Source organism: Antrostomus carolinensis, unplaced genomic scaffold (assembly GCF_000700745.2).
Source record: "Antrostomus carolinensis isolate BGI_N321 unplaced genomic scaffold, ASM70074v2 scaffold16493, whole genome shotgun sequence".
NCBI lineage: Eukaryota > Metazoa > Chordata > Aves > Caprimulgiformes > Caprimulgidae > Antrostomus > Antrostomus carolinensis.
In genome coordinates, this window is record NW_010303292.1 from 287 (window position 1) to 13236 (window position 12950).

Genomic DNA, 12950 nt, shown 5'->3' on the forward strand with positions numbered 1-12950 from the left:
GCACCAAGTGCCAAAGAGCGAGTGTTTGTGGGCACATTTAATCTTCCAGTGCAGACAAACCCTAAGTGTCCTTAGAAACCTGTCTCAGAGTGACAACCAGGAAGAATACCTGTGACCTGGCCTGGCTGGGTTGCAGTCCACCCCTTGCCAGGGAGAGGAGTGGTCAGTTGCATGCTTTGGATAAAGCTCATCAGGAGCTATTGCTAGTTTGGTATTTGACCTACGCTTCACACAGTAACTCATGCTGTTCTCTGTTGAAATAAACAGTACCGAAATCCAAGCAACCCTCTGGCTCATTACGACACCACTGCTGAGGAGATCCTGGAGCAGTGTGAAGGTACTGTCTGCGCTGCTGTCTACATGCTGAGGATGTGTGGAGGGCGATAGCCCTCCCCGGGAGGCTTGTTTTACATTGTTTATTGCTCTAAACGTCTAGAAACAGCCAAAAGGGCCTCTGTAGGTGAAGTCACCCCTGATAATACTGACATGTAGAGTGTAGTGACTTCACATAATCCACCCCAGATCCACCTGAGCCTGCAAGACTTCCCTGCTACAGCCTCCCATTTCAAAAGCCTGAGGGAGGAGACCAGAGGCTTAACAAATCCAGGCCGTACCCAAGGAGGAAGAACCCATTTCTCAGTGACTACATCATCTCTGTGACCTGTCAGCACAAGGTGGATCAAGAGGCCTCCCTGGGGAATATAAGTCCATCAGGGCATGGTAGGCTGCATCTGATCCAGCACACTCATTTGCAAATCAAAATAGACTGAAACTTTACAGACTAATGACATTTGATGTAACAGCTGGGGGCAGATAAAGAACTATCCCAGTTCATGTCTGTGCAGATAAAAGTGAAATTTATTGCCAGTACTGGGAGCACTGCAAAATATAAACAGGACTCAAGGGTTTTAACTGGAGAGCAGTTATTATAACAGTAAAGCAGTCGGGTAGCAACAAGAACAAGAGGGTCCCAGCCTTCTCGCCACTACACTGTTTAGATTTGCTCTTACTGGCTGCCAGCAGTGAATTACAAGTCCCCTTTCCCCAATGCAGTTGAGCATAAGGCTCTGAAGGCTTGACTCTGATTCTGTTCCTACCAGTCTTAAATTGGTACGATTTCACTGATGCCAGTGAGACTACATCTGACCCACACAGGTTCCAGGGCAGAGCTCTGCCACCTCTCCACTGTGGATGCTAGCGTTAGCTGAAAATTTGTGCCTGTTCTGGATATATGCTGCTAATCACATGCGTGCTTTGCTTCAACATGGTGCAGTTTGAAAGGGCTGGAAGTGCTGAGATCCTCCCTCCCCGTTAAGCCAGCAGATGCCAAAGACGTAGAAATCATGGAGATCAGTGGGAGATCTGGAGGTCACCTTCATCCCCCTGCATTGAGGCAGGATCAGCTGTGCTCAGAACCTGCAAGCTCATCAGAGCTTCTCTGCAGGACCATGCTTTGGCAGCTAGCATGACCTCTGCCTATCCTTTCCACACATGAGGGTTCTAGCAGCTGATGGACATGGGCTCTGCATCTGCACAGGGCCCTGAATAAAGGGGAGATCATGCTGGAGGCCGTGTTGAGTCCCTGCAAGCCTCTTTCTTCTCTGACTTGCAGGCAAGGTCCACATGGTGGTGATTGGGTCTGGCACAGGAGGCACTGTCACTGGTGTTGCCAGGAAGCTGAAGGAGAAGTGTCCAGAGTGCAAGGTAAGCTGGGAGGCAGCGCTGCCCATTGGGAACTGCAGCTCTCTTGGGTTTTCCTGCCTGTGACCAAGCCTAAGCCTGTGGCTCACCTAGGCTGGCAGTTGTTGTCTCCACAGTTTGCTTTTTCACTGTGAGCTTGGCTTTTGTTGGAAGCCATTTGGTGTTTTGCTCAGCTTGACCTAGATCCATCCAAGTGCCTTAGAAGTCAAAGGCTACACAGGCCCATTACTAATCCCACCCTGCCCGGTGCCCTGCCCTTTGCAGGACAGAGTCAGATGTCCCCCGCAGAAGAGGCTGGCCCAGCTGACAGCATTACCACTCCAGCTCCTGGTTAACCTGCCTGCTGAAATTTTCTGCTCCAGCAGCTCCGTGGGGAGCACAGACTATGCAGGTGCTTCTCATCTACTGTTACAAAAGCCTCTGTGCTATGCTGTATGGTTGACACCAGTCATAGATGCTCATTCTGCAGAGCCTGTGGTTTGAGGCAGACTGGAGGCTTGATGGTTCCTGCCTCCCTGGTGTAGCCGGTGTGTGAGCGATCCCTGATCCACCAGAGGCAAATGGAGATGGTGCAGACCCAGCCACGGCAGACCCTGGGCATGAGATCACCTTGCTAACTACTTGAAGTTGTGTGTGGAACAGTGTCACTATCCCTTCTTAAAGTGAGTGGTGAGGGAGACAACCTCAGCCCAGATGTTAAGCTATCAGCAGCCAGGGAGGTGCCACTGTCAGCCGGCACAGCCAAATCCAGAACGGATGTCTGTAGCCATGGGTGTCCACAGGTTTGAGCTAGCCGGCTGGCTTTGCACTGGAGCAGATTAAGGAGCACTCGCACTATCCTAAAGGTTGAGCTTTGGAAGTAGCAGGCTCTGTCAAAGAGCTGATGACAACACCTTGAAAGTGATAACATTTTAAGCCACCATTCACTTCTGCAGCAGCTGAACACTATCTAGGACCTATTTTAAAAGCCAGTGGAAAACAATACTCCCTTATCCTGGAAGGTCTCTATGCTGCCAGTGGATAGGAATATTAACTCATATCATGGGAAGGAAAATGTTGCTGATAAGGGCATGGGTAATTTTTCCTAAAAGTTGTGTGTTTGACTATTTCTGAACTGCTTTTGTGGCTTAACAAAACTTTTTTCCCTCAAAGATCGTTGGCGTAGATCCCGATGGCTCCATTGTTGCTCTGCCCAGTGAGATGAACAGGACAAACACCACAACCATCGAGGTGGAGGGCATTGGTCATGACTTTATCCCTACTGTCCTTGACAGATCAGTAAGTGCCCGTGTGATGAGAGGCCTCTGTTTGATCTTTGGCTTTGCATCCAACCTACTCCCAAGTTCAGAGGCAGTCAACTCTGGCACCTGGCTGTGGCCCAGCCCTAAGGCTACTTGTGTACCTTCCCAGTGCAGAACAAACTGTTGTGTGGGGATTTGGACCTGAGCACTAAAGCATCTCTCTGAGTAAATCTGATTATAACTGACCTACAAGGAGGAGCCAAATACAGTGGCAAACAAGGAATATGCCCCAGTAGCAGCCTCCTCAGCTCAGCCTCACCAACGCTCAGAGCCTGCCTCTTGTACTATGGTCACGTAGAAGAGGTCAGTGTTGAGGCTGCTCTTCGTCACACTAGCATTTCCTGAGCCTTCATTATCGTAGGCACTGCACTGCACACATAGAGCAGAAACCCTACACCATTTATGGGCTGCAAGACAAGATCCAAGACATAGAAAACAACAGGTCATGAAGCTCATGCAGCTTCTTGACAAGTTTCTTCTTGGTGTATCAGTTGCCAACAGGCAGAGCTTTAAAGCCCTAACTCAAGCTGCCTGTGCTCCCCTGGCCTCATTCTTAGAAAGGCCCCCCACAGCCCCAGACCCTAGATTCTTTCTGTTTTCAGATGTTATGTTAATGACATCTCTGCTGTCAGCTTTAGAGCTGTGGCCTGTAATAACTCAAAACTCTTTTTGTAGTTGGGTCTGATTTTGCCTAGTAAAATATGGACCATTAGCATAGCTTAGCCCAGGACATCATGAACACCGCTCCCTCTTCAGCATCCTATCTCTGGACCTGTCAGACATCCCTAACTCTCCAAGGAAAGGGTGCTGGCTGGAGAGGCTAGAGTGGGTTCCTGCAAGCAAGGATACACCCTCCAGACCAGGGATGCCCTGAAAAATGTGTTTGCTTTCAACAAGTGTGGAAAACAGCTCAAAGCTGCCAGATGTTGTAGGCATCAGCACCACAGCATGCCTCAGAGGTTCGGGACAGCCTGAAATAATACCACCAAGACTCAACCTTCTTGCTTTCCCTTCAGGTGGTTGATCAGTGGTATAAATGCAACGACAGAGACTCATTCCTCATGTCTCGCAGACTGATCAGAGAGGAGGGATTATTGTGTGGTAAGCACCAAAGACAACAGTTGCTTCTCTTAACAAACTTGCTGAACCTCATCCTTTTGGGACCGAAGAGCTTTGGGATAGGTGCTCCCTGCCTTTTGTGGCTGCCAGGTTAACAGGGCTGAATAGCCAAACCCTGAGCTGGTGTGTAGGTCCCTGTAGACTTCAGAGGTGGAGCAGTGAGTCATAGAATCATAGAATGGTTTGGGTTGGAAGGGACCTTTAAAGGTTGTCTGGTCCAACCTCCCTGCAATAAGCAGGAACATCTTCAAATAGATGAGGTTGCTCAGAGCCCTGTCCAACCTGACCTTGAGTGTTTCCAGGGATGGACATCTACCACCATTGCCTCTGGGCAACCTGTTCCAGTGCTTCAGTACCCTCATAGTAAAACATTTCTTCCTCATATCTAGTCAGAATCTACCCTCTTTTAGTTTAAAACCATTTCCCCTTATCCTATCAATACAAGCCCTGCAAAAAAGTCTGTCCTCATCTTTCTTATAAGCTCCCTTTAAGTATTGAAATGCCACAATAAGGTCTCCCCAGAGCCTTCTCTTCTCCAGACTGAACAACCCTACCTCTCTCAGCCTTTCTTTATAGGAGAGGTGCTCCAGCCCTCTGATCATTTTTGTAGCCCTCCTCTGGACACACTCCAACAGGTCCATGCCAGTGGTCTGAGATCTGACTCATCGGCCACAATAATTATAGAAGAAATAACTCTCCTCTTACTGGAGCAGTTTTGTACATGGAACTGGATCTTCAGGCCTCGCTCTGTGTGGCGTAGTGTTACACGGGCTGAAGGGAGGATTAATGGGACTCTGGGCAGGACAGGTGGGCTAAAACTGTTGCTCTGCTAACAACTCTGCAAGGCCGTACTCTCTATCATTGAACACTTGCCACACTAGAGGTGCCAGGCTTGGACCAGGAAAGTTTGAAAGTAAAGAAAGTGTAAGATGTTCTTACTGAGTATTTCTCCCTGTGCCAACAAGCTGTAAGTGATCCCACCGCCTTTCCAAAATGAACAGGTGCTCTTAGACAAACCCTGCCTGTACCCTAAAAGCCTCTACACAGCATCAGCTTTTTTTTTTAGCCTTCCCTGCCACTAAGCAGATAGCTAGAGGTTTGCATCCAGGACCAGACAATATGTAGGCTTGTAGTTACAGCTGATAAAAGTCCTGAGTGCTCACATCTAGGGGGTTTTGAAAAAGATCAGGCCATTTGTAATAAAATGCCTAAATATTGATTTAACCTAGCAGGCACAGAGTCGCTGTGTTTCAACAGAAACCACTTGCTGAACTCAACTGTAATTTGTGAATAGCTTCATGTTCTGCGAACTGCATTTTTCAGGTCCTTTCCTCATTTGTTTGAAAAATGTGACCCAGTGCTAATTAACCTGCTGTAAAATACGTGCTGCCTTGAATGCAGTGTGTAATTGGCACACAGATAGTGGAATGCGTTTGACTTCCAGTACTCGAACTGCGGGTGGAAGAATTGCCTCTGTAAAGCAGGGACCTGCTTTCCCTACGTGCAGCAAACCACATGCGTGCACACAGACACAGGGAGCATTTAAGTCTTCCCATCACGTTGACCTGGTATTCCAAGCATGAATGTAATGTTTATTATTTTTTCAGTCTTTAAAATGCATTTAAAGTCAATTTTTGATTACTAAATATGTTAGCCAGAAGCTCTAGATTTCATAGAATTATAGAATGGTTTGGGTCAGAAGGGAGCTGTAAAGGTCATCTAGTTGTACCTCCTTTCAGTGAGCAGGGACATCTTCAACTAGATCAGGTTGCTCAGAGCCCCATCAGATTTGACCTTGAAAGTTTCTAGGGATGGGACATCTGCAACCTCTCTGGTTCCAGTGTTTCACCACCCTCACAGTAAAACTTTTCTTCCTTATATCTAGTCTGAATCTCCCTCTTTTAATTTAAAACCATTTCCTCTTGTCCTATCATTTGGCACAGACTTCTTCTCACCCAAAGGAAGAGTGCAGTGTGGGAAGCAGTGGTATGAATGTCCCCATACGGAACGTTTCAGTCCTTGGCCTGCCCGCAGATTCACCATAAGAAGTGGTTCATGAAGTTCATAATGTGACTCTTATGCTGCCTTAAAAGCCTATTGTCAAGAGCCACCATATGGACACATCCCTTTGGTCCCTACCTCTTCCTGACCCTGAAGCCTACAAGGCTGTGAGGTCAATTGTCCTCCCGCTCCCAGCGTCTTCAGCTGCCTTGGCATACGATGTGCCACCTCTGCTACTGCTTTGTCTGGTTGCCTCTGCACCATTAGCTAGGACAGTGCTGTGCCCCACTCAGCAGGACAGTGGCCCTACACCCTGAGCAGTCCCAACACTTATCTCTCTTCTTGGTACCTGTCCAGGAGGCAGCTCAGGCAGTGCCATGTCCGTCGCCGTGCGGGCTGCCAAGGACCTGAAGGAAGGTCAGCGCTGCGTCGTCATCCTGCCTGACTCCGTCAGGAACTACATGTGAGTTTCTTGGTTCCTCACCTGCTTTCCAGCTCCCACAGCCTTCTCCCCCACTCTCTGCATATGGCCTGGGCTGGGGCCATGGGGCCCTTCAGTGACATGAGCTTAGCACTGCTGAGCCTGAGTGGTGTGGGTGGCTGGAGAACCACCCCAGTAACTCTGATAGCATGGCACCCAGAGTGAGCCCAGAGCTGGGAGTCTCCCTCGAGCAGCTCACAGGAAAAAAAAATAAATACACAACAGGGAGAAACAGCATACTTACTGTGGCCAGCACCAGGGGTGGGTGCTGGGACACTTGGGTTTTGTTTCCTCTTGTCACTGACTTACTGCACGGAGCAGGAATCAGTCAAGCTACAGGTTTTGAACTTGCATGCCTAAAGTTAGGGAGGCAAATAGCTGACGTGCTTCTAAGACTTACTGAGCACCCGCAGCTCTCATTGACCTTAAAAGGGGCTAAGAGCAGCCAGCTGCAAAAATCATGGGAGCCCTGGGGCAGTGCTGCGGTCTAGTGCACGGAACAAAGCACGACTTCTTCTGGAAGGCTCACAGACTCACTCTTTGTTCGTGACTTCTAGGTCCAAATTTTTGAATGATAAGTGGATGATAAAAAATGGTTTCCTAAATGACGTCCAGGAGCACAAGCCTTGGTAAGACAACTTCCACTGATATAAACTCTGCTAAGGAAATCAGCTTTTTGAGTCTGGAAATTAGTATCTTCAAAGGAAAGTATTATCTTTTAGTATTTAGGAAAAAATGCAGTTAAGTCCATATCCCTCTGGGGAGGCCATAATGTCAGCTCCTGTCTTTTGAGTGGTTTGATGTCTCAGCTTTCCAATCAAAGTCTACAAAGGAGCCATTTCTGTCCCAGGGTTGCCAATCCGCTCCCTCATTGTCCGGGCTACCTAAACCCTGCAAAGCAGAATGGCTGAGGTGGACATCTAGCTCCACTCAAAATCTTCTCTCTCATCCTCACAGTTGATGTTCACAGGAACATCAGGCCGGTGGGGAGATGGGTCCCTCCTGTAGCAAGCACCTTTTCAAACAGCTCTGGAGGGTTTTTTTCAGGCAGGGAACAGTAAATTTTCACTTTCCAGAGCCATGGGCCAGAAAACACGACCAACTCAGCTGCCTCTTGCACACCATGGAGAAAGAGTTCTCTCAAGGCAGGGAATCACAGACAAACTGCTGATGCCGGTTGGCTGGGCAAATGCTGGTTGGCATAGTCTCACTTTAAAGACAGTAGGTATTATTGATGTCATCTGTTCCTTTGGGTTAGTATAACCAAAGATAACCCAAAATATTGCCTAAAAACTTGATACATTCCCAAGGCCCCTTGTACCTGGTTAGAATTGCTCTTGGCCCTTCCAATCTTCAGCATTGCCCTGCTTTTTCTACAAGGATGAAGGGCTAAGATGAGTTGGGTCCTGTGGTCCTCAGCAAACAAGTGTAGCTTGTCCCTCATAAGTCATACAAGCATGTCTGCCTCTCTCCTGGAGGAGCTGCAAATGCTGCATTTTGAGGACCAAGGATACCAACCAAAGAAGTAAAACTGGTAGGCCTTCCCACTCATGAGCTTGAAGTGAAGCCCTCAGTAGCTTCCTCGGATTCAGAACAGCTCAGCACCTTGCCAACTCTTGGCCTCAGACCTGCCTCTGGAGTTGTATGAACACCAGAAAAAAAAAAAGCTTGGCTTCAACAAAACCTGGCCATGGTGGGCTTGTGGCATTACAGCTTTGGGGATAGGAGTGGGGCGAGGTTTGCAGGCAGGCAGAATATCTCTGCGTGGCTGGTGTCATCTCTACTGGCCTCGCCTCCCTGAGCAAGGCCCACAGCCACACAGCAGAGAGAAACAGCTTGGTGCTGCCATTTGTCTTTCAACAGGTGGTGGAACATCAAGGTACAGAAACTGAATCTCTCAGCCCCTCTCATTCTCCTCCCAGAAGTCAGCTGTCAAAAGGCAATTGAGATCCTCCAGGAGAAGGGATACGACCAAGCTCCTGTTGTTGCTGAATCAGGGTAACTAATTTTACTCATTACAGAGACGGTAATTCACACAGGAAAAGCAGCCATGATGAAGCTAAAGTCCCATTTACTGATGCAGCAATGGGGCTCTTGTGTTGGATTCTGTGATGCATGTTTTTAAACTATCATCAAGAAAACTCCCTGTAAATGAACTAGTTAGAGTCAAAGCCAAATCCAGTACTCACCAGACTCAGCAGAGGTTGGATTGGTGCACAGGCAAGAGGAGGCCAGAGGCAAGGTGAGGGCTGGGTGGGAAACCCACACAAATAAGCAGGTGGAGAGCCCACATGTTTTCCTTCTCCCAGCTGCTAAGTCCTGGACTGCAACAGCAAACTTTACTACTGTTGAACCAACAGCTTGTTGAGGACAAGGATCTTCTTGTCCTGCTCTTAGGAGGAGAAAGCTGGTGCATCCTGCTGACAGCAGCAGCAATTTAGTCACTGACTTCATGGGGAGCAGTTCAGCCCCTACATAAAATGTGTGCCCTACCTCAGGTCTGACCTTTTGGAAAAATCCCTGTTCCTTTACAGACTTATTTTGGGAATGGTGACCCTCAGCAACACTCTCACCTCAGTGCTGGCTGGAAACGCCGAGTTCTCAGACCCTGTTACGAAGGTCGTCTACGACCAGTTCTCAAAGGTACTGCTAAGGCTACCAATGGTGTCAACCACTGTCCAGGGATGGGGAGAGGGGGAAAGGTTGCACCACCATCCTGAGGTGTGAGAGGAGCTGGAGAAGAGGTCAATAAAAAGACAGAGTTGAAGGTAGAGAGAGGTGGGGATGGCAGTGGTAACACCATGGAGATGAGAGTAAGGACAGGCACCTGCAAAAATGCTGCTGAGCCTCAGACACAGGAGTTTTCACACCAGGAGAAAAGCGTGTGAACATCCACCCTGAATCTTACATCGTCAGATGATTTTGTCCAGCTGGGGAATCGGCACCCTCTGAAATCAGAGCCCAGCCATTGCCAGGGCTCAGCAGTGCTGGGGCAAGAGGCACAGGTTCTGATGGGACACAGGGCAGGTCCTGTGGGTGTGCAGGGGAGGGTTGCCTGGGTTGGATTGCCATCAGTGGTCCAGAGATGGAGCGTGGTAAACAGATGGTGTTTTAGGGAAGCTGGAGCCATCACCTCATGCTGGCCCATGGAGGCCCTTTGGGCAGAGGGGAGACAGCGCTGTATTTCATCTACAGCAAAGCCAGGTTTGCAGGTTGTCTACAACCTCTCCCACCTCCGCAAAACAGTGCGGGTGGATGAGGCACACCTGGTTCTGATCCAGCTGGCTGCCACCCTACTCAATCATGGCTACAGTCAGAGGTAAGAGTCAGGCTCAGCACCACTGTCCTTTAAATGTGAAGTGAAACATAAAATGTCTCTTTTTGTCCTGTTTAGATTGGCCTGGAGGACAGCCTGGGAAAGCTTTCCTGCATCCTGGAGAACGACCACTTTGCTATCGTTGTACATGAGCAAATGCAGTGTAAGTATCTGCAGAAGCACTGTATGGGCTTTGCACAATGTCTGAGAGGGGAAAGGGAAATTCTCAAACTGAGCTTGGGAGATACCAGCACAGCTGCTCCACACAAGGCTCCTTCCTAAACCTTTGCAGGAAGGATTTCTGCCCCATGGCTCTGCAAAGCCCTAGAAGTGCCAATTATTCACCCATTTCCTTTCCTGACACCTTAGGGATGAGGAGAGAAGGGAAAACCCTTAACCTCAGGAGCCTGGGGCCAGCACAATACTGGATGTGTGTCCTGTAGAAGTGTTTCCCAGATCCTGGCCTCAGGAGCTGTGGGGTGATGCTGAAGCACCCGTCATCTCCATCCCCTCCCCTTATCTCATGGTTTCCCATGGAAACCCTTTTTTGGGGATGGGAAGGGATTCTTTATGGGATCTAATTTGGTCCCTCTGACAGTCAAGGTGGACTGTAGGTGGCAGCTTGGGTGCAGTGCCTTTGCTGCAAATCTGTAGACTCAGGCCCCTAGTACTCATCTGGTCTCTTGACCTTGAATTCAAATCACTGCCTTGCTGGTTGTGGGCAACAGAAGGAACAAGGGAGAAGCTAAGGATCTGTGTAGACTTGGTATTCCAAGGGCAAGGCTGAAAGGAGCATTTGGGCACATTAGATAAAACTTAAGTGGAAGTCAGGTATGTAAGTGCAAGGGAACAAACTACACAGTCTGCATCCCAATGCTTAAAGACCTTCTGCTGTGCATGCCCAGAGGCTGTGCCATCTTCTCTGAACACCCCTGTTCCCACTTGCCACCCCTGGAGAGGCTGCCAAGAGATGTCCTTATGACTGTGTGCCCCAAGGGGTCTGGGTAAATTGATATGCTAAGGGGCCTTGTGTGCTGTCTGCTATCAGACACCTACCCTGGAGGGCCAGGGTAAGTCGAGAAAGCTGAAAACAAATGTGTCAGAGCCATGAGCAAGCCCTGTGGCAGGGACACACGAGTTGGGAGTCAGGAGACACACTGATGCGTGCAGCCTGGGGCATCTGTGTATGAGCCTTACCTGGACCACAGCTGGGTATAGGGATGCTCTGCTAATTCAGGAGCACCACTAGACTCATCCAATAAAGCAGCCATACCTTCAGCTTTGGTTTATTCTCAAACCACTGTACAGCCACCACCACCTTGGTGAAGGCAAATGACTCAGTAGAGTCACGTGCAGTAGGACCACATTAGCTTGAAGGTTGCTGACACATTGATGGCAGCAGGGATCACACCTTGTTGCTTCTCTGACCAAAATAGGTATGGTGGCAGGTGCTGCCCTGCAAATCTGACCTAACACACCTTTCCAGTACAATTATACCTTAAAACTTCTAGAAGTATAAATTTGGCCTTATCTTAAGGGAGTTGCCTTGCTTAAAATGTTAGCAACACGAAAAGCAGTCAGAAGACCCATGTTTAGGTCTTCTACATCAGAGCAGAAGGGTGTAATTATACTGATTTTATGGGATTACACACTGAACATGCAAAGCATTCCTACGGTGAGCAGCACGCAACATTGCGCTACTGTACCGACTGACAGCAAAGGGCCTCCACCACCTGGGGCCTCCACAGCCCACCATGCACAAACATCCCAACCCCTCTGCTTGTATCTGCCACCCCGAAGCCCCATCAGCTCTAAAGCTGGCTTGCAAGTCCAGCCATCCATGTTCCCACAAAACATCACAAACAAAGGTCTGTCATTCAAAACTGCCTTTGATGTACATTTCTAATTCTCTCACCAAAAACAATGCCAGGCAGAATTTCCTTTCTCATTTATGTTGGCATGAAATAACGAAAATCCATTTTGTATCATGTTTCAATATAAATTAAACGGTATCTGCAAATTAAATGGCACCCACCAAAAATATCAGCCAGCTGTATGCTGTGCTTCTTGCTCTGGTTTTCAAACAACACCCGTTTTCTTTTCCAGAGCTGCTGTTTTAATGCCATCACAGTAACCCCTTTATTTATTACTTTCTTCCCACACTTTTGGAGCTTGCATTTTATCTCGTGTTTGGACTCTGGTGGCTAGTTTTATTTTTATTTAAGAAAACATTTATCAGATAGTTAAAGCAATTGTTGCTATGCTGTTTTATTAACGGTGGTGTAGGCTGTTATGAGAACAGAGCAAAAAGTGTCTCACTGCTGCTTTTAAAAAGTCTCATTAGTTTGGCCTGAAAAGTTTTGTGGTGTTAGAAGCAGGACTGGGACAGAGGTTGGGTAAAAACAACTGGGAAATTAAGTTTCCTGCTCTGGTAAGAAGGGCATTATTCACCTCCCTGACATGATCCCAGTAACCCGACCAAGGCTGCATCAGTCACTTCTGTCCAGGCAGAGCAGGCACAGCTGCTGTCGCCGTTAAGGTTTTCCTTTAACAAACAAATGGCAGCCTCTGCACAGCTGTTAGACTTGGGGGTTCTTCTTCCTTGTTTTTCCACTAAACTGGTATTTTCTGTGCTTACAGTCAATGGAAATGGCAGTTCCTTCATGAAGCAGATGGTGTTTGGTGTGGTCACAGCGACGGACCTCCTCACCTTTGTCAGCAGAAATGACAAGAAGTAGCACAGCAGTTTGGCTGCACCCGCCTCCGCTCCCCTGGCAGGGCCAGCTGTGCCCCCCGAGCCTGAACCCCCCGGCTGAGGGTGCTTTCTGGTCTGATCCAGCTGATAGTTTCTCAAAATGACTAGGTGAAAACTGTAATGTAATAACCATTTGTCCGCTAAATGCCACCCCGAGTATCACTAAAGAGAAGATAACTAAAGAACTTGTGTTTAATACCCAACTGTGGTTACATGGAGCTTCCCAGGGCTGGAGAGGTAATTAGCATTTATCCTATAATTTTGCAAACTTTCAGT

General features: G+C 48.3%; 1 protein-coding gene across 1 annotated transcript; it reads left to right on the plus strand.

Annotated features, from left to right (window-relative positions):
• Positions 1-267: 267 nt before the first annotated feature.
• Positions 268-12657, plus strand: LOC104521917 (cystathionine beta-synthase; the record flags this gene model as incomplete). Its single annotated transcript, XM_010164054.1, has 10 exons — positions 268-337; positions 1613-1704; positions 2854-2979; positions 4019-4103; positions 6480-6585; positions 7161-7232; positions 8467-8601; positions 9138-9246; positions 9998-10082; positions 12560-12657. Coding segments are annotated over 10 exons (978 nt in total), but the record flags the coding sequence as incomplete, so codon positions are not given.
• Positions 12658-12950: the final 293 nt, after the last annotated feature.